This window comes from Lontra canadensis, unplaced genomic scaffold, assembly GCF_010015895.1.
Source record: "Lontra canadensis isolate GAN:19392208 unplaced genomic scaffold, GSC_riverotter_1.0 scaffold22, whole genome shotgun sequence".
NCBI classification, from domain to species: Eukaryota; Metazoa; Chordata; class Mammalia; order Carnivora; family Mustelidae; genus Lontra; species Lontra canadensis.
In genome coordinates, this window is record NW_022631016.1 from 10846515 (window position 1) to 10867605 (window position 21091).

At 40.9% G+C, this 21091-nt stretch overlaps 1 protein-coding gene across 1 annotated transcript in view; it reads right to left on the reverse strand.

Annotated features, from left to right (window-relative positions):
* DNAH5 (dynein axonemal heavy chain 5) overlaps positions 1-21091 on the reverse strand; it is a 224312-nt gene that overhangs the window by 184881 nt on the left and 18340 nt on the right. Inside the window, exons 6-15 of the mRNA XM_032861880.1 lie at positions 18704-18841; positions 17758-17934; positions 16698-16811; positions 15545-15652; positions 13146-13268; positions 12373-12588; positions 9220-9327; positions 3554-3639; positions 2428-2749; positions 1282-1488 (exon numbers count right to left, since the gene is read on the reverse strand). Coding sequence (XP_032717771.1) covers positions 1282-1488; positions 2428-2749; positions 3554-3639; positions 9220-9327; positions 12373-12588; positions 13146-13268; positions 15545-15652; positions 16698-16811; positions 17758-17934; positions 18704-18841 — 1599 coding nt within the window. The remainder of the gene's footprint in view (positions 1-1281; positions 1489-2427; positions 2750-3553; positions 3640-9219; positions 9328-12372; positions 12589-13145; positions 13269-15544; positions 15653-16697; positions 16812-17757; positions 17935-18703; positions 18842-21091) is intronic.

Below are 21091 nucleotides of genomic sequence, written 5' to 3' on the forward strand. Positions count from 1 at the left end.
ACTCATGACCCCACGATGAAGAGTTGTATGCTCATGGGATGTCTGGGTGGCTCAGTTGGTTGAGCATCTGACTCTTGGCTTCGGGCCAGGTCCTGAACTCCTGGGTCACAGGATCGGGTCCTACATCAGGCTCTGTGCTCAGCAGGAGTCTGTTTGGATATTCTCTTCCTCAGCCCTTTCCCCCATCTTGCTCTCTCTCTCTCTCTTTCCTTCTCTGTCTCAAATAAATAATCTTTAAAAAGAGAGAGAAAGTTGCACAATCTTCTGACTGAGCCAGCCAGGTGCCCATAAATACCAACTATATTTTTAAAACTCTCAAACTGGGGCACCTGGGTGGCTCAGATGGTTGTTTCTGCCTTCAGCTCAGGTCACAATCCCAGGGTCCTGGGATCAAGTCCCGCATCAGGCTCCCTGCTCAGCAGGGAGTTTGCTTCTCCCTCTGCCTCTGCCCCTCCCATCTCGAATAAATAAAATCTTAAAAATAAAAAATAAAATTAAACTCTCAAACTATGCCTTCCACTTTGACTTCTCCACTCAACTCCGGACTTAACATATCTATCTGCCTGGATAACACCAGGCAGCTCTAAAAATCATCTTGTGCTTCAGATGGAAATTACGGATTCCCTCCTCTCTTCCAAAATACAGTAGACCCAGTCTTTGCCATCTCTGTAAATGGAACTTTCCTTCTGGGCCACTGCACATTGTACAGAAAAATGACCTACACAGTAATACATAATCACCTTACTTTAGTAAATCTGTTGAATCGCTCACACCAAAAACAAAGGAATCATCCTTGAGTTCCCTCATAACCTGCTATTGGCATTATTCTCTGATCCACTGATCTACTCGGCTGCCACCCTATTTTAATCCACCTTCCTCTCCAACCTGAGCCACTACATCAGCCTGCATGCCGCCTTCACTCTGACACTCTTGTCCCCCTAACATCTATTCTCTACCAGGAAAAAGAACAAAAACAAATTTTATTACTTTAAAAAAAAAAAAAAAAAGGCATCCTCCCTCTTTCTCCTGCTTCAATTCCTGCAATGGCTTCCTGGTGCATTCACCAGGTGAATTCATGGTGCATTCACCATAAAAACACCCCGGTTTTAGGAGATCATTGACGACCTGGCCCTTGTTGACCATACCGTCTCATTCTCTCAGTCTTCTGTCCAGCCATCCTGGGTACTTGCTGCCCCTCAACAGTGACACACCACCACATTTTCGTTTTTAATACAAACTGGGGCTAGCCAGAAAGGAGGGGAAAGAATTACAGTACCGTACCTTCATGTTATTGAAGTTCTTTTTGTAGACATCTCGTTTCTGGAACAGGGCAGCTGCAAATGGTGAAACTTCTAGACCCATCTGTGACATACACTCTGTTTCTCTAAACAAGGTTAATATCTGAGGGTCAAAGTTGACGAACAATTCCCCTGTATGTGGAGCCTTCACCAATAAAGACGCCTTGAGTCCTCTGTGAATTTCCTCAATCTGTGTGAAGAGATCAACATTTTTACTAGTAGAAAGTTCAATGCCTACACAGGGTATCTAGCTCAGCCATTTCTGGGAACAATGGCCAGTAAGTATTGTTTCATGGATGGATTCTTCTCAAATTAAAGACAACACTCTTCTAAGGTCACTTTCAGAAAAAGGCCTTCAAGTTCTCGGCAGTGAGGTCATGCAGTCAATCTGACAGAACAGTTGTGTTGCGACTCCCTCACACCCAACAGGTAAGTCGACGCGGAAATATTGATGGCTTCTCAAAAGCCATTTAGCTCTGTGTGCCTTCATGCCTACTCAGTTATTTTTCCTAAAACAAGTTTCATAAAATCTACTAAACTCTGTTTTCTAGAAAAACAGTGAATACCATTATGGAGACATGTCTGTTATAAGCTCAGGCGCCAAAAACTGAACCAGGAAAATGAGACACCATTTTAGAGGCCTTGTCAGTATGAATTTTATCCTCCAAAATACTTCCTGCCAATCTACAAAGAGATACAAGTGTTGGGAGGGTATGAAATGCAATTTGACAAACCTAGTATAACCAAAGAAAACTTAAGACTTCACTTAACAGAGACATACTAGTATTCACTGACCCATTACAGAACTTAATGGATAGAAAAAAATCAGAAATCCTAATCAACTAGGTAAAAGAACCAATAAACAGGATCTTCTTTCTCCCTTAGGAGTCTGCAAGTTAAATAAAAATAAGTTTCTGTTACCTGGCTTATAATTATTTTTTCAAAATTCATCATTATTTTTCTTCATGGACATACTATACTCTTTGATTATCTACATTCAATCAAACCTGCCTTAGGATCTACCCACAAATCCAACTTCCTACAGGAATGAAACTGTCCAGTGCTAGCAGAGGGGTCCCCACTTTTGACAGTGAAGACGTCTTAGAAGAGCACACATGTAGAGACTCACCTGCTGAAGCCATGCCCTGTGGTACAGAACCTCGAACTCCAGGAGCACTCTGGCTACCCTGTTGTAACTACGAATCACGGGCTTGGCTTCAGGCGTCTGGAGAACAGTCGGGTGCTGCTGGAAAAGCTGCATTGGTTGCTGAATCCTGTGGAAGAGCTGACGGGCCCACAGAATCTTCCCAGCGATGGGAGGCTGATCTCGAGCCAAAGGAGGATCACATTTCTGCTTTGTATACAGCTTGGAGATCATGTCAATGTCAGCCCCATAGTTCTCAAGAATACGCCGGTATTTGTCATCGATACCAAGATTAGGTATGTTCAATCTGATATTTTTTTAAAAATGAATGTTTTGAATTAATGAGCAGATACCTAGCAACCTTCTTTATTAAGAGTTATTTTAAAACTTATGGTAATGGAGGGGCGCCTGGGAGGCGCAGTCGGTTAAGTGTCCGACTCCTGGTTCCAGCTCAGGCCATGATCAAGGTCACGAGATCAAGCCCTGCACTGGGCTCCATGCTCAGCACGGAGTCTGTTGTGCTTCTCCCTCTATTCCTTCCCCCCACTCACTCACTCTCGTTCTCTCTCAAATAAATAAATAAATAAAACCTTTAAAAAATATAAGGTAGTGGAAAAGAATGAGGTATTTACTTGGCATTTAAAAAAAAGAACAAAATAGCATCAATCCATCCATTATATCTCAATAAAGTGGTTTTAAAAAGTAGGACTGGGGTGCCTGACTGGCTCAGGCAATATAGTATATGATACCTGATATCAGAGTTGTGAGTTCCAAGCCCCATGTTAGGCATAGAGCTTACTTAAAAAAAAAAAAAAAAAAATAGTGTTAATCCTTAAAATCTAGGCAAAACCATTAGCCCAATAAGAATTTTTTCAAATTACCTAAACATTAATATGATAAGCAGTCACAAGGTACTTCAAAGCTCACAGGAAATAAAACAAATTCTTAATCATCTTAAGAACTTAAAAACTGAGACCTTGTTATGTAGAATGACAAGAAAGGATTTTGTTTCCATTAGAACATGAAAAAATAATAATAATGAAATAAACTAAACTGTGCTCATATGACCCCCATTTTAGAAGACAAAACAGAATTTGTTTCAAATTTTTACCTTTCAAATTTCTTTAACATACTTAGAGCTTGATTTGTGTTTTGAATTGTTTCAAATGTAACATCCATGAACTTCTGCAACTCATTCTGAAATAGAATAAAGTCTGATTGTAAATAGTGAATCTGCATGAGAAATGCTCTGTTTATGAAAAAAAACAATTTTAGAGTATGCCTTTTGTATCCAAGTGAAATTGACATACAATGTCATGTCAGTTTCAGGTACAACCCGTTGATGTGACAACTCTACACATTACTCAGCGCTCACCACATCAGTGTAGTCACCGTCTGTCACCATAAATTATTACAATATTATGGAGAAAAAAGTCCTATTGAGCAGCAAGACAAAAGAACGCCCCATGCTCTATGAACACATACAATATAGGACAAAATACAACAGAAAACTTAATATTCACCTGAGCTTGAAAGATAAATGCCCAGAAGCCAGAACAAAGAGGGACTTGAAAGCCAGAGCAGTCACAGGAGCTGGAGCTGGCACCATGGCAGGCTGCATGGGCCTGGGGGTTAGCACTGGCGTTTTATCACAGGGTGGGCAGAGAAGTTGTGGGGTCTTAACGCTCTCGAGAGATCCCTGCAGAAAGTCAGGGCCCTTTAAATGCAGCCCAGCCCAAGCAGTGATTCTGTCCGCAAGGTGGGGAAAGCGGCAAGGGGGCTTGCCAACTGCCCAGAGCTCTGAATGGATGAAGCAGGCCATCATGATGCTATATTTCCTCCATAAAGGGCCATGCAGCCACTATTTTCAGCTTTGTACAGCAGGTACCTTTCACAACTACTCATCTTCCACTATATGCAGAGGCAGCCATAGACAATTCATAAAAAGGACACAGAGCAAGTTTTGGCCCTTGGGCACAGTTTGCTGACCTCTGTCCTAGAGCAAATGAAATCCTGTGTCTGTGCCGCACTTGGGAGAGGAGTCTGAGTTTAGACTATGCATGACATGGGAGGGTCTAACCTAAGAAATTAATATAACAGGTAGTCTGGAGTGCCAAAACCACTGGGGCCCCAGCAGAAGGAAAGCAAAAAGCTAATCTATGGAAACGTCCATAGCCCAGGACCATAAGGCCAGTACAGAAAAACTGGTAAATAACTCCTGAGAATTTCAAAAGGAATGACTTAAATATATCAAAGTTTTAAGAAATACCTCTTTCATACAACCCTCAAATCAATTTTCCAAAATGATCTTCACTATGGTTGTCTTGAGGATCTCACACATCTTATACTATTGTATAACTTTGTCCAAAAATAAAATTGCACCAAAAAATGAAGCATGTGATTACTTTTTTGTTCACTGTAAGACTTAGTACAGTTGTCATTAAAATCTAAACTGAGGGTGGCTCAGTGGGTTAAGCCTCTGCCTTTAGCTCAGGTCATGATCTCAGGGTCCTGGGATCAAGCCCCACATCAGGATCTCTGTCCAGCGGGGAGCCTGCTTCCCCCTCTCTGCCTGCCTCTCTGCCTGCTTGTGATCTCTGTCTGTCAAATAAATAAATAAAATCTTTTTTAAAAAAATCTAAACTGAATTAATCAGAGACAGAAAAATTATTTCATTATTTTCTGGAACATTATAAAGTTTCAATCAATCCTTTTTTTTTTTTTTTTTGGTCAATTTTACCAGACAGAAGTTTTGAGCCTCTACCATTCTAAAGGAATCATTAACTTATGTAGTGATAAAACCAGGAGCCAGTTTCACATGCAGTGAAAATTAGTACCAAGATGAGCATGATAGTACACAAGTAATTTGGCAAGACAACCAGTTAGAAATATCCAGGAAACCACTGGGAACACTCAACATTTGAAGAGACATTGCTACCTGGAGGAAGTAGGATTGCTCCCTGTCCCAGTCAGCAGAGCCCCAAAGTTGAAGGATCACTATACTTATGACAATACATTTTTGCTCTCTGTACTTCTCACTACTCCCGCGGAAACTATATATAGGAAATATATATATATTGACTGACTGATGTTATTTCTGCAAAGACCACATCCTAAGACTCAGAAATTGTCTTGCACTAAAGGGCAGTAGAGTTACCCTACCTAAATAAACACTCCAATGTTGCCCCACATTCACAGAAAAAAATTGCATATAAACTATGCACAACTAGAACAAGTGCAATGTCTCTGTTCCCTCCCTCCAACTTCAGACACCAGCAACTTTACTGAACCCTAACACCTGTACCTGGTTTTCCTTGTTTTTCTGCCCTGTGGCTTCACAAAGGCCTGTGCTAAGCTCTGTATGAACATCTAAGACACTGAATCCGTCTTCTTTTCCCTCGTCCTCAGGTCCTGTCTTAGTCTTGTGGAGTCTGGTCTTGGAATCTTCACACTACTCCTCTTATTAGTTCTGGGCTTTCAGATCCTGCTCAGTTTTTTCTCCTCTCAGCTTGACATCTCAACAGCTCATACATTACTAAATACTGCCTTATCTGCCTGCTGGAGTAAGGATGCTTCTAGACTTCCAACATTCTCCTAGTTCCAAGGTACTCCCTCTCTTTGACCAATCAGCACCAGCAGGAACCCTCAACCTGGATAGGATTCCGGGCTCTGATCCCCTGGACAGTAGAGTGCTGGACACAGCCCTGATCCAAACCACTCATCTACCCCTACCCCACCCCCTAAGCCCTCCAGTCTCTACCTTGTATACACCACAGTTACTGGTTCCCTCCATCCCTTGTCTCCAAGTTTCACCACCTCTGCCCTTAACTCCAACCAGAGCTATGGAAAGATCAGTATTTTCACCCTGATTTTACAGAGACAAGGGCTGAACTCATGAAAGTGGATGAATAATTTAAAGGAGAAAGGAGCTGATTAAGAGAAAGAAAATGGAGGGGCACCTGGCTGGCTCAGTCAGTGGAGCGTATGACTCTTGATCTCAGGGTTGTGAGTTCAAGCCCCACACTGGGTGTAGAGATTACCTAAAAATAAAAATCTTTTAAAAAGAAGAAGAAGAAAAGAAGAATCAGAAGCAGCAGCAGCAGCAGCACCTGGGTGGCTCAGAAGGTTAAGCACTGTACTCTTGATTTTGACTCAGGTCGTAACCTTGGGGTCATGAGATCAAGCCCTGCATTGGGCTCCATGCTCAGCGGGGAGTCTACTTCTCTCTCTCTCTCTCTCTCCCTCTGCCCCTCCCCCCAGTTTGTGTACTCTCTCTCTCAAATAACTGAATAAATCTTTAAAAAGAAAGAGAGAGAGAGAGAATGGACAAAGCAACAAAGAAGTCAAAGGAACATTGGTTATCCAACCAAAGAGACATGGTGACCATGTTTGAGGTGTAAGACGAGATAAACAATAATGCTGACTTTAAAAAATAAAAGATGAGCGAGAATAAGAACTAGCATCTGTAACTAATGCCTTAAAACCAGGCTGTAGGGCATGTATAAAATTGTATTCTTGGTATTATACAAAGTGGGCACAGTCTTGAAAAGTCTCCCCACTCCTCTCACAACCCTCATCCATGCACTTGGACAACGTATTGTTCTAGCATCAGGTACAGCCTCCCTTCTGAAGCCTTTGCTAATCCAAGCCAAGCAGAGGGTAGACTAGGCTACCATCCTACCCTCACCTGCTGTTGCAATGACTCTATCCTGTATTACAGCTTGTCCTCCCTGTAAGCTTCCTTAGGACTTCTTTGGAATATGTCCTTTTATGTTTGAATCTTCACTTCCAGGACAAGATCAGAATATTATACTGTTATAGTTGGTCATTTTAGCCACGATTCACCCATTTTAGCCACTATTCGCCCTTTTAATATGATGTGCTCATTATTTGAACATATATGGACGTTTTAGTCATATCATATGTCTGCCTCTGTCTGACTGCGAGCTCTGAGGGCAAATCTACATGACTTATTTCTGTCCTGGTAACCCACAGCAGAGAAGCACAATGCCTAACTGATATGCAGTAAATACTTGTTTAATTGAAGCAAATCTAGTTGCTATTAATTCATGACTCACACAATAATTTGGAAAACATTCTTTGCTCTCCAGTTATGTGAGGTGCCCTCGAGACAGAAACAGGAGTGAAGACAATTCCCGCCCTCAAGGTGTTCACCGTCCCCCTCTATCCCACATGCAAGCCACTAAATGAACTACCACGTGATCCGAAACTGCTGGGAAGTGCCGAGGGAGAATCAGGACTGCCCCTGTCCATCGGTCTCCAAAGAGATCAAGTTCCACTGTCCTTGGGCCCTTGTGTGGCTCAGCTGGGGTTAAGTCTCTGCCTTCGGTTCAGGTCATGATTCCAGGGTCCTGGGATTAAGCCCCACCTCGAGCTCTGTGCTCAGCAGGGAGTCTGCTTCTCCCCCTCCCTCTGCCCTTCTGCCTGCTTGTGCTCTCCCACTCTCTCTTACTCTCTCTCTGTCAAATAAATAAATAAAATCTTAAAAAAGAAAAATCCGATATCCTTATGTCTGAATCAGGCCCCAAAAGAGGTGACTGCATAAGTTATCATAGCCACTGTATCTCCCCATCAACTGAAACGTTTCTTCCAACATAATAGTTAAAAACTTGAATCCTCGAGCCAGACTCCCTGGATTTAATCCTGACTCTCCCAATTGTTATCCCTGTGACTTTGGGCAAGTCACGTAACCTCTCAGCACCCACTTTATAGGATTATTGTGAGTATTACATGGTCGATACCCATAAAGTGCTAGGACAATACCTAACATACAGAATTAGCTCGTTCTATTATAATTCCTTTTACCACTGAACGCACCCTCTCAGAGCTCTTTTTTCTTCAAGTGCAGAAATTGACTTCAAATCAAAAATTTTGGGAAAGAAGTAAAAGAACGGCCACTTTCCTTTCATAATCAGAAAGGCGTACACTTAGCACTTCACTAGGATGAAAAGAAGTTTGAGTATGAACTATGGTAGGCAGCCACGGGGTCAGCTCCCCTTCACCCTCCTTGATCTTCCTTCTCTAATGACAAACATTCCCAACCTCCCCCTGACCCAGAGGTCCCAATACCCCTACTTTCACCACAGAACCTACAGGTGACAGGTCCAGGGCTAGACACTCCACTAGAACTGGCCAACCCAACCCCTTCCTTAGGGATTTGAAGCTGGGGCTGGTTCTAATATATATTCTCAGAAGTTGCTAAAGGGCATTCATTGCTCATATGGACTGGAAGTCAAGATGGCTGGTCTATGGTGAGTAGGGGTGGGGGCTGGGGGGAGAAGGAAAAGAGAAAGAGGCTGCAGACCAAGAGGGACCCAGGTGGGGTCCTGGTACCACTGAGTGGGTCCTGGTACCACTGTTTCTAAGGCCAGCTGCAACCCTGCCTTTGCAATCTACCAGACAGCTGGTCAGAATCATAGCTATAAAGTAACAAACAAATGGAAACAAATTTCTATATTCTAATAACCCCACATTTCAACAGAAGATGAAAGTTAATTTTCTAAGAACTAAGATGGAAGACATGCAGAAGTCTGTGATTACAGATCATTATCCAAAGCTATATTTATGACCCTTTAATCCATGAAAAAGAGCCTTCAATTATTAATGTGAAATCACAAAATGCAGACTGAGGTTACAATCGGTCACCTCTGTGACAAAGACGCCTCTCCCTTCTGAATGGTTAATGATTAGCAGCATTATACAGAATGGAAGAAATAAACACACAACTGTCAACGGGAATTTTATTACATGACTTACATGAAGGTCATTAGTCTGCTTGCAAAACTCTTCATAATCCTGGTCAAAATCCATCTTCCGCTGGTCTAAAAAATTATAATCCTTTTTCTTTATGGTAGCAACCATACTCTGAAACGTTATGAGAGAAGTAAGACAATATTTCAATATTCTTGCATTATTTAATTAAATACAACCTTTAAATGTAGAACCTGTATAATCATTCCCCAAAAATCAACTTAAAAGGAGCCTTATTTCTTTAATTATTTGCATTGCTTCATGCTTATCAGAGGCAATATAATGTTGCCTAGTGCATTCAAAGAAATCATTTAGAAAGCATTTTCATGAGGTTTTACGTATTCCTAAAGAAAAACAGAAAGTAAAACCACATCTGAAAAGTAGGAGAGAGATTGTCTCTAAAAATTTCTTACTAATGACATCTAAAATTTTTTTAAAAGCCCAAAGTAGAATTTACAAAAACATTTTTCATTGAAAAGTTTGTCTTCTCAGAAAATAAATAACATAAACAGAACCCAAACAGCCTAGGAAGAAAATACTTGTAATATCTAGAGATGAAAAACTATCTTCGAGGCCTCACATGCCTTAAATAAAACATCAAACCACAATCTGACATTTAAAGACTCTCCAGAATTAACTGCTGCTTCCTCCCACCCTGCAAAGCCACAGTCTGTGACTACAAAAGTACAAATCTGGCAACTCATCTCCTTGAGAATACTATTATCCTACGTTTTGTTTGCTCAGAATAATGAGCTATCGTGCTCTATGATCATTCTTAACCAAGTACTAAGCCATTCCCAAACTCAGGTGCCCACATTGTTGACACAGGCATATAATTTTTATGAAGAAAGTTGAGCCTCCTTCCATCATCTCTTCTTCAAAGTCATTTCCATTTAAACATCAATTCAAATCTCTCAGTAGACAAAAGTGTATAAACTGCGTAACTTCTTGAATCAAGTTTACTAATTAGAACCTACCCTTTCGATGCTGTATAGCTACAAAATTAGTTCCATGAAGACACAGTATCCATATAATGCCGCCCATCACGTGATGTGCCCTGTATATAAATGGTCACTTAAGAGTATTAATAAACTGATTAATCATGACCTAAAACCGACTCATCAAACTCGATCTACTAAATCACGAACTTAACAGATGCTTAGTGCATCCCTATTCCACACTAGTGAACTCTGAAGACACAGGAAGGAATGGAACAAACAACTCTGCCCTCAGAGGACGTCCATCCTTGGTGGCAGAGGGGGGTCAGAATCCATGTAAAGCACAAGTAATTTCACACCACGATAATTTCACACCATGGTAAAATGAGCAATGCGACACGGAGTGATTGAGAGGAACAGAGATCAAGGAAAACTCTACTGAGAGGGTCATTTAAATGAAAATCTAGAAGCCAAGAAGGAAAAACCATGTGAAGATCCAGAGGCAGAACTTTCCAGAAAAAAAAAGTTCCGTAAGCCCTAGGGTGACTGAAATGAACTGACCTGTGTCTGGAGAACATCAAAGTACAGAGGCAGGCAAGGAGGTGGGAGGCGTGGACAGGACCCTGATAGGCAGGCAAGGAGCCTGAGTTTCACTTCCGTGGTCACCATTTTGAACTTCTGACACTGATCCCAACACAAAAATCTCACCTGATGCTTTCATGCACCGTCTGCATTTTATGTCACTACCCTCTGGAATATCCCTTTCTCCATATCTCACTTTAGAGTTTCAAAGCTATTTCTCTTCCCAGTATTTTTATCAGGTTAGAACAGTCTTTATCTGCATTTAGATGTATAGTTCAACTTCTCCCTCAAAAATAAACTTTGACATATGCTCCAAAATTATTTTTTCATTAAGAATAGAAAATAAATAAATTCCAAACTGAAAAGTAAATGAACACATTCTGTCTTTGTCTTGCAAAACTGTCGTTTCAGATACAGATTACCCACCTGGCAGATAACACCCAACCCACCTAAAACGTTTCCTGCTGTATAACAAAGGTCTTTTTTCTTTTTTTCCTAAAATCTGGTCTACTCAGGAAATGAAAAAGATTCCTGATATTAGCCTAAACGGTTACAGGACAAAAACCAACGTGCTCAGTAAATGTTATGATCCTTTTCAAATGCAAGTACAAAAAAAAAAAAAAATTGAGCTTTTCATATTCCTGTCCCCAAACAAGAGAGACTTGACTATATCTAGACTAAGAATCTAAAACCCATTTTGTTTGTAAATTGTTTTTTTTTTAAATCTTCAAAACAGTATTAGATCACTGTGCCCACTTTAAAAACTAAGATATACCTTTATAGGATAAAGCAGTTAAAAATCAAAATAATTGGGAGCAGTCAAGCTAAATTAAAATCTGGTCCCTTTATTTGGTTGACATAGTTCCAAATAAAATGCTAAGTGCGGCCACAATTGGATACACTCAGAACCTGGTGTTAGCTAGTGCCTGACACACAGTATATGCTTCATTAAATATTTCTTGCATGAATAAATGAAATAATAAGTTATAGTCAAACATTTTTCTTGTGCTACTAATGAAAATGTTCTTACTAACGATGATTAATTTTAGAGTATTGAGAAGTCATTCTCGAAATCACATACCTGAAAAGAACATATTAGCACCATTACACAATTCTCAAATAGATTTAATTTCTTTATTGTTCAAGGGCTATGAGCTTCCATCTAACATTACAGATGGATTATTTGAGTCATTCTAAATATAGATATTTGCACAAAATATTAAAGTTTTAGTTATGGATGAGGGTAGCAAATTTAGTTTAAGGTAGAGAACCTGGGCCAGGGCGGGGTGGGTGGGTGGGGGGAGCCCTGACTGGTTCAGTTGGTGGAGTACAGGACTCTTGATCTCTGGGTCATTAAGTTCAGTCTCATGCTGGGTGTAGAGATGACGTTAAAAAGAAACAAAATCTTTAGGGCACCTGGGTGGCTCAGTTGGTTAAGCATCTGCCATCAGCTCAGGTCATGATCCCAGGGTCCTGGGATCAAGCCCCAGATCAGGGCTCCCTGCTCAGCAAGAAGTCTGCTTCTCCCTCTCCCTCTATTCCTTTCCCACTCTTTCTCTCCCAAATAAATAAATAAATTTTTAAAAATTTAAAAAAAAATCTTTAAATAAAATAATAAAAAAGAAAGAAAGACGAGAACCTGGTATTTAGTGACCATGTCCTCCAGCCCTTCAATTTTAGAATCTTGCAGAACTGAATATGTCCGGAAGGTTGTAAAGATGTCTATTATCTTGGCGAGACGTCGGTGGAAAGTTTCAAATTTTCCAAAAATATACATCTCACTAAATTCAAATTGCTTTTCACTTGGATCTTGTTTAAGCTTTTGTTTCGTCTTGTGAAAGCAGTGCTGGTATTCCTTAAAGTTAAAAATCAAAATATTAGGCAGGAAACACAACAGAGGTATCAACATTATTCTCTTAAGTGGAGACAGCCACAAATTTAGAGCAGAATTGCAAATCCTTCAAGTTTCATGCCTTTGTGTGTACCCATTTTTCCGCTGGGAATGTCATCATTTCCCAAATCCCAATCTAACAAATTCCTAATTATTCATGATCTAACTCAATGGCAGAGCCTTTCCACTTGGTCACTCCAGCCAACAGTAGCCTCACTCCATGCCTAGCTCCCCATTCGTCCCAAGAAACTGAAGAAACTATCGCATCTTTGCATCTCTCCTACTGAGTATGGCATCGGGACATAACAAGCCCCCCAAACAGTAGAATAAGTGAATAAATTGTGAAAGCAGATTTGCTAACATTCAATTTTTTTAACAATAAAGAATTACTGTTTTTACAAAAAGAATGACTTTTGAGCAACCAATAATATGGTAACTGCCAAGTGATTTAAGATGCATCGGCAAAAACAACACACAAATGATAAAACGTTACCTAAATATGTTATTAAGCTGACCATTACCTCCTTAAGCTTAATTGCGGATAGTATTTTCTCCACCACAACATCCTGTGGCTGGGTCCAGATGGAAGCAGTTCCATTGTTGGTAATATAGGCTTTACACGCAGATATCATCTGATTAGTCACCTGGAATGTCCCAATAAAATGGCATTAAGTACATAAAACAGTCATCAGTCACCAGCTGGGCTAGAGGGTCCTTGACTCCTCTACGTCTCCGAGTATAGTCTGTGAACTTGACATTAGGTTTACTTTTTTCCACCACAACTATGATCCAGCACCAACATTTTTTTGCCCCAGCCTTATGGAGGTATAAATGACAAACAAAAATGGTATATATTTAAGATTCACAACATGATGCCTGATATTCATAGACAGAGTGAAATGATTCCCACAATCAAGTTAACATACCTACCCCTTCACAGCTACTGTGTGTTGAAAAGACTTAAGATCTGCTCTCTTAGAGACTGCTGAGTACACAATAAAGTATTATTAACTATAGTTACCATGCTGTGCATTAGACCCCCAGAACTTATTCATCTTTTTTTAAATTTTTTTTAAAGATTTTTATTTATTTATTTGACAGACAGAGATCACAAGTAGGCAGAGCAGCAGGCAGAGAGAGAGGAGGAGAAGCAGGCTCCCCACTGAGCAGAGAGCCCGATGCAGGGCTCGATCCCAGGACCCTGGGATCATGACCTGAGCCAAAGGCAGAGGCTTTAACCCACTGAGCCATCCAGATGCCCCAGAACTTATTCATCCTATAACTGAAAGTTGTACCTTTTGACCAGTATCTCCCCATTTCCCACGCCCTCTGGCCCCTGGCCACTATCCTTCTACTCTCTGCTTCTATTTGTTTGACTTTGTTAGATGCCAGTATGTACTGTCGAAATCATTCATCGAATCGCAGAGTTGGAAGCACTACAGCAAATCAACAGTTCGGGCCCCCTCACTGGTACAGGGTGAACACCTTAACCAGCCAGGAAGGGATTCACTTCCCTATCTGTTAAGGGTCCTCCCAGTCTCCTTAGGTAGCCTGCTAGAACATGTCACTCAGTCTCCAAGAGCCATGAGAAGGCCTGTCCACCCTGGTCATTTCATGACACCAGGAGCTGGAGCAGAAATGTCAAAAGGAGAAGCAGCAGAGAGTCAAGCTGACATCTGTTTCCACTCACATTTTATCCATCCCTCCAAACTGTAAAAAACTTCTTCAGAATTTTCTTGTGATTTTTTTAAACAGATTAAAAGGAAAATCAGATGACCGTACAGTATACATAGAAAGACATGATGTCTGGGACGTGTATGCAAAGGTCGGCAGTGCGCATAAACAATGAACGGCGTGTGGCAGAACCTGGGGGACCGGTACCGGGGGGGTTGGTGTACCATTCTCTTTCCTTTTGTACCTGCCTCAAAATTTCCATAGGGAAAGGTTTTTCAAAATTAGATAAATGATGATTTCACAATTTTGTTCATAAACAGGCCTAGTGGATAAGATGCACGAAGCCTGGCGTGATGACACAAACTGACTTTTGAGTCTCCTACTCCAGGGAATATCCCTCATGACCCTAACAAGTCCTTCTAACATGGAAAGAAGTGCGGCAAGAAGCTCGTGGATTTCCCTCCTTTTTCTACCCAAGTGCCTGACTGAGAGCAGAAGAAAGGGAGTCTCCCGTCCAGCTCTTGGAAGGGAGGTCCCCCTTCCCAGCAAGACCTGTGCCTCCTACTATGTTAACATTCGCAACACAAACCCAGATGAGGCAAAAATGCCTGTCTTAATACAACACTTAAAATTTTCACCTTAGGAATGAAAGTCATTTACTTCTCAAAGACTGTTCAAAATGGGAAAAACAACAGTGCTCACCATAAACAGTTATGAGTTAGGACATAAGGTTTAAAGATTGTTATGTTTTTTGGCAGAATCATTATAATTGCTTTATGGATTACTGAAACGTTGCAAGTGGCTTTTATTATCATGATTACTGTTCTAATAACACCAAGTAAACAACTGTGGCATCAGATAAATTTGGAAAAGTGGCACATAAAATATAAAGCAGGAGAAAGCCAGTTAAATATAGTTTTTCTTAATTAAAATTTACCCAATAGGAATAAATAATGTTGCTAAATAACATAGGGAAAGAAATTCAAAGAGAATCTTTATTTTTTCATTTTATTATATAAATAACACCATATTTATCATCTTTGGAAATAACGCTTTATGATTTCTAAGAGTCAGCCTCGCAAATACACTTAAATTGTGTCTCTACTGAGAGATTAAAATTTTTTCTTTCATTGTAGGACACAAACACGCTGAAGTAAGCCAATGTAGTAATTTCTAATTATTAAAAAATTAACCATTGCCAAAAATATGTATATTACCACAGACACACTCTATGCTATCCACTCACCTTTACAAACAGAGATGTGATCTTCTCAGAGGTGTTATAGTAATGAGAGATACTATAGATCATTTTAATTGCATTTATAAGTGTAGGAATTGCATCAATCATGGATATCTGGAAGACACCACAAAACTTTTCAAAGAAACAAGTATCAAATTCAGCAAAATTCTAATACTCTAACCATTCAATCTTCATTAGAATAAAATTAGCTAAAAGGCTTTTTAAATTTTTTTTAAAATACTAACTAACACTACTAACTAGTTACTAATGAACTACTATTAAACACTTACTAATGAACTACTAATGAACTACTTACTAACAAACAACTAACTTAACACTATTAACACTCCCACTAACATATTAAGTGACATTTCACATAAATGTATTCAAGGGTAGTTTTATTTGTATTACTTAATCAGATGCAGTTAATCAACTTTTGTTTCAATGCAAGAAACATTAACTTTCTGTTAATGATAAGGTTAATGGTGAATTTGTAATAAATAAAAGCAGGCACTCCTAAAGTTAAAAGATAAAACACCAGCCAATAACGCTTCCCACACTTCTTTGAATATCATCCAGAATGTCAATTACAATACTTAACAGAAACTGGACTATACAATAAAGGTTTTTAAAATACAATATTTCTTATCCATCATAGACAGATAGATCTAGATAGACATGAGTACAGCTGACCCTTGAACAACACAGGGATTAGGGGCACCAACCCCCATGTAGTTGAAAATTCAGGCATAACTTCTGACTCCCCAAAAACTTAACTACTAATAGCCTATTGTCGACCAGAAGTCTTAACGATAACATAAAAAGTTGACTAACACATATTTTGTTTTTTACGTGTATTATATACTATATTCTTACAATAAAGTACACCAGAGAAAAGAAAATAGTTAAGAAAGATAAACTATATTTACAGCCCTGTACTGTGTTTATTGAAAAAAATCCACACATAAGTGGACCTGCAAAGTCCAAACCCGTGTTGCTCGAGGGGCAACTGTATACATATATAATTTTCTTGAGAGTAAAAAGAGGTTTCAAAGACTTTTCCAACAGACTGTAATATTAATGAACCAAACTCCACACTCAAATTAGCCGGGGCAAAAGGGTCATCAGTAGACTAAGCAAGTAGAGACCTTTAACTCACAGGGTCATTCCCATACAAGGGGTCACAGCATTTTTCAAGTGTGTACAGGTATTTGACATTGTCCTTGGCTTCATTCGCTGAATCAGTGACTCGAATATCCATCTCCCGCCACGTCTGAGGCAAGACAGGAAAGCACTGTTAATGCATTGATTACAGAGGATCTTCCAACAGAACAGCTGCTAAAAGTCACCACAAGTCCCCTGTGTCAGACTTCCAGTTTATCCTCTGCACCTCGCAGGAAGCTGAAGCCACAGGACTGAGGGGTATTGCCACATTGAAGAGCAATGTAGATTTTTTGACTGAAGTTTTAAAAGGATCTCCTCAGGGCCTTCTCTTGCAAAATCTCCTCAGTAACTAGAACAGCATCAAGAGGGCGGCGCCCCATTTGAATCCACTCCTTCTCTCCTCCCCCGGCTCCTGGATCCATTTTGCACCTCACTCCCACATTTTCTATCATAACAGCCAAGAGCCAGCAAGGAGCAGAGCCCAGCAAGATGCCCACGAGCAGCTTGGAGGCAGGTCCTTCCCCAGGCGAGCCTCAGATGAGCCGATACCCTGACCACAATCTCAGGGGAGATGCTGAGTCACAGGCAGCCATCTGAGCTGTATCCCAACTCCTGACCCACAGGCTATGACATAATACATGTCTGCAGTGTTAAGTTGCTAAGTTGTAGGGTAATTTGTTACACAGGGATAGAAAAGCAATGCTCTAGGGCAAAAAAAAAAAAATTAAAAAAAAAACATATTCAAGTTAAGTGCTTATTTAACTACTCCTGCTTGGTTCCAAATTCAAATAATATATATAATCGTGATATTGTGCTACATCTTAATTACATGCAATGCCCTCTAATAATACGTGTACTTACATGGACGGCGGCCAACAGATACCGTTGGTTTAAAGGCTATTTCCACAGAATTATAAAAGGGCAACATTATCCGATCTTAAAGTTTGGTCCTGAAGGTATAATACCATTTCCCTGTGCCTAGTTACTCTATGACACGAAAATGCACACAGAGTTTTCACTCCCGTGGCACAAAGCAAAAAGAAATGTCTGACAACCTTCAGAAGCTTCGACCTGGCGGCAGCAAGCACGACCAACACACCCCTCACATCCGGGCTTTTTAACTGATCCAAGAGGTAGTTAAATTTGGACAGTCTTTTTTTCCAGTGCTCCAGCTCTGCTCGGGGCCCAAGGTCATCCGCTTCCTTCCGCAGCTGGTTGTTTTCCGCAAGGACCTGAAAAGGCACAGCAGAGCCTTGGACCTCTGACTAGGACTGGCAGTACGAAAGTTACACATAGACAAAGAAAAATAAGGAAATAAATCAATTATGCTATTGGAATCATGATATATTTTCATTCGCGTGCATGCTTCAAATGACAGCCTTCTACTTGTATCCATTTTGAATGCTTTAACAAAAATTTAGTTGACTTGTTCTAACTGAAAACTACTTATTTAAAAAGGTTGAATGACCTTTTGCAGGACCTGACTTCACAAAGTTTCCTTGACTATCCCTTTACTGTTTAATTTTGGAGCAACAGAACCTTGGAAAGCCCCCGTGCCCTAAGTTGGTTAATTTTCATTGTGCTTATTTTCCAATTCAATGTCCACCTTCACTAAGGATTTTCCTGAAAAAAAATTTTTTTTTAAGTTAAGTCTCAAGCTCCCTTTCAGAAGGCAGTGTTTGGAAAACTCCTTGTTCTTTGCCAATTGTTTTCTCAAGTAAAATACACCTTGAGAAAACAATTGGCAAAGTGCAGTCTTCTTGGACATAAGTATTTAAAGCCATTTGTTTCATCTCTTCAAATTCTTACTCTATCTTCTTAACTAATGACTATAAATTAAATTACATTGAACTTCTCACCTTTTTAGGGGCTTTAGGTTAAATACTGAAGAAAAAGGGAACAGTATACGATATGCTCTTCCATTGACTACTTCAGTAACATGGCATCTGAAACTGATGATTTTTTGGAAATTACCTGTTCTTTCTGGTTTCTGGAAATTACCTGTTCTGTCTGTTTGATCCATATTCTCACATAACCTTCTATTTTCTCCAAAGTCTCAGGGTTATTAGCTAGAGTCATGTAGTCTATTGGTTCCTTCAGGGTTTTCAGTTCAAATATGTCACACTTTTGAAGGTTCACCTAATTTAGAATGAAAGTTAAATAATAAGATGATGTTAATTTTAAAACACACACACACACACACACACACACACACACACACACACACTCTTCTGTTGACCCCTAGGCTTAGAAGGGTCTCAAGGTTTTCTCTAAACTACCCTGTTCCCTGGCAGCTCAATCCTCCTTTACGAACTGATGTGCCACTCAAGATGACAGAGAGCAGACTTCCAAAAAAAAAGATGGGGTGTACTAGAGAAAGAGAATCATCATAACATCACAAAATTTGGGAATTAACAAGGAACTTAGAAATTAAAGAGTCAACTCACAAAACCAAAGAATTATGGGAGAGAGAGCTTCAAGGAAACTGACTGGAAGGAGAGTAATTTCTAATCCATTACATTCTTTTTTGACACTAACCAGATGAAAAGACTCTCATGTTCTTACCCAATAACATCCTTATAGTTAGCAAGTTCAATGGCAAGTACATGGGTTCGTTTCAGGGGAGGGAGGAGGATGAGGTTAGGGAAGGAGGTGTGTTAGGTTTTGACTTCACAAAGAAACCTGGAGCATTTTCTGGCACACATAAATGGACATCAATATTTGAGAAGGGCATTTCCTTCTGGTAAAGGTGCACCTGCCACTGGAAATGCCTGAATACAGGTTTCAGGCCCAATTGGCTTTTACCAACCACAGAACAAGTACATTTCTCTCAACTGGTTCAGAACCAGCAGGAAGGGGTGTGGTTGTTTGTCACCCTCCAATGCCAATATGGCCAAGGAGCCACTTGACAAAGCCTAGGCCCTAAGGGCTTGTTGGTAACCAACGCAGAACCAGAGTTTTCCCATTTCCTTCACTTGCTTCCTACTACAGCCCGGCCAGCTCTAACCTTGGCTGATGGCCTCCAGCCCTGGCTCCCACGCTCAGAAGTTCTATGTCTGTCCCATCTACGTGGGGCTCAGAGACACCACTCCGTTCTCTGAGAACCTAGCCTCCCCACTCTGTGTTTTTCACTTGGCTTCACTCCAGCAGAGTTCTGAAAACCCACCAGGGCAGGCACCTGCCACCACTCCCCTGGGCTTGTGCTTATGCTGCCCCCAGTCTGGAAGAACCTCCCCAGCACGCCTCCATCCCTGACCTCTCCCACTCAGCACCTGCCACCTGCCCATCTCCAGGAGTGATCCTTGGTTTCCTAGAGGCGGCTCTGTACTTCAGGAAGTGGCACAATCTCCCCACTAGGTGGCGGTCCACCCACCCTTTCGAATATCTCTACAAGAGGAGGTGGAACCCTATGAAAGCACTGCTTTATTAGGTAGAACAGCAATTTAACTCGCTTCAACTAGCATCTCACTATGGCCTGCATCAGCGTTCACTGCAGATAGAACTCGGATATTACATGGAATCATCCCACTCCTGTCTGGATGAAAGTAACTCCACTTCCTCATTCCATATCCTTCGGAAAGCCCAATGCCTCCCTTCCCCACTACTTCACTAAGTCCAAAACTCTCAGCATTCTCTGGAGAAAAGTGAGTGATGCACTGTCATTGGTAGGGCGCCTGGGTGGCTCAGCCAATTAAGCATCTGCCTTTGGCTCAGGTCATGACCTCGGGGTTCTGGAATGAACCCCACGTTGGGCAACCTGCTCAGCAAGGAGTCTGCTTCTCCCTCTGCCCCTCCCCTTGCTCGTTCTCTCTCTCTCAAATAAAAAAAAAAATCTTTAAAAAAAATACATTGTCATTGGTATCATAGGCTGCATTTCTCTGTCTCCCATACATCCCTGATCTGGGCTGTTGTCACCATGGTTTTGCATCCAACACCTTCTGCCCCAAGGAACCGTAACACAGGCTTACCGTAGATCACACAAGTTTTATGGAAGCTAAACCTGACCTTTGCCAAACTTATTCTTAAAGACCTTTTTGGTCACAGGCTGAACCACAGGACCCAATCTGCTCCCTCCAGCTGTGTTAACTCCTCTCTCCTTTCTGTCTCATCTTTGGGATTTCCTCCATCCCAACCCACCATCCACCACCCACCCCACACTCACGTGCACACATGTGGACACACACAGACACATGCCACACACCCTGGTTCCAAATTCCTTTCCTGCTAGGACGCAGAGCGATGCCACGAGCATTCCATATGCTCCCCTTTGCAGTCGAACGTTTGCTATTACTGAATAAAACCCTCCATCATGGCCGACCCTTCTAAGGGACCCCTAATGCATTCATCCCTTAAATCTAGTCACCACTACCTCTTGAGGGGGCAATAAAA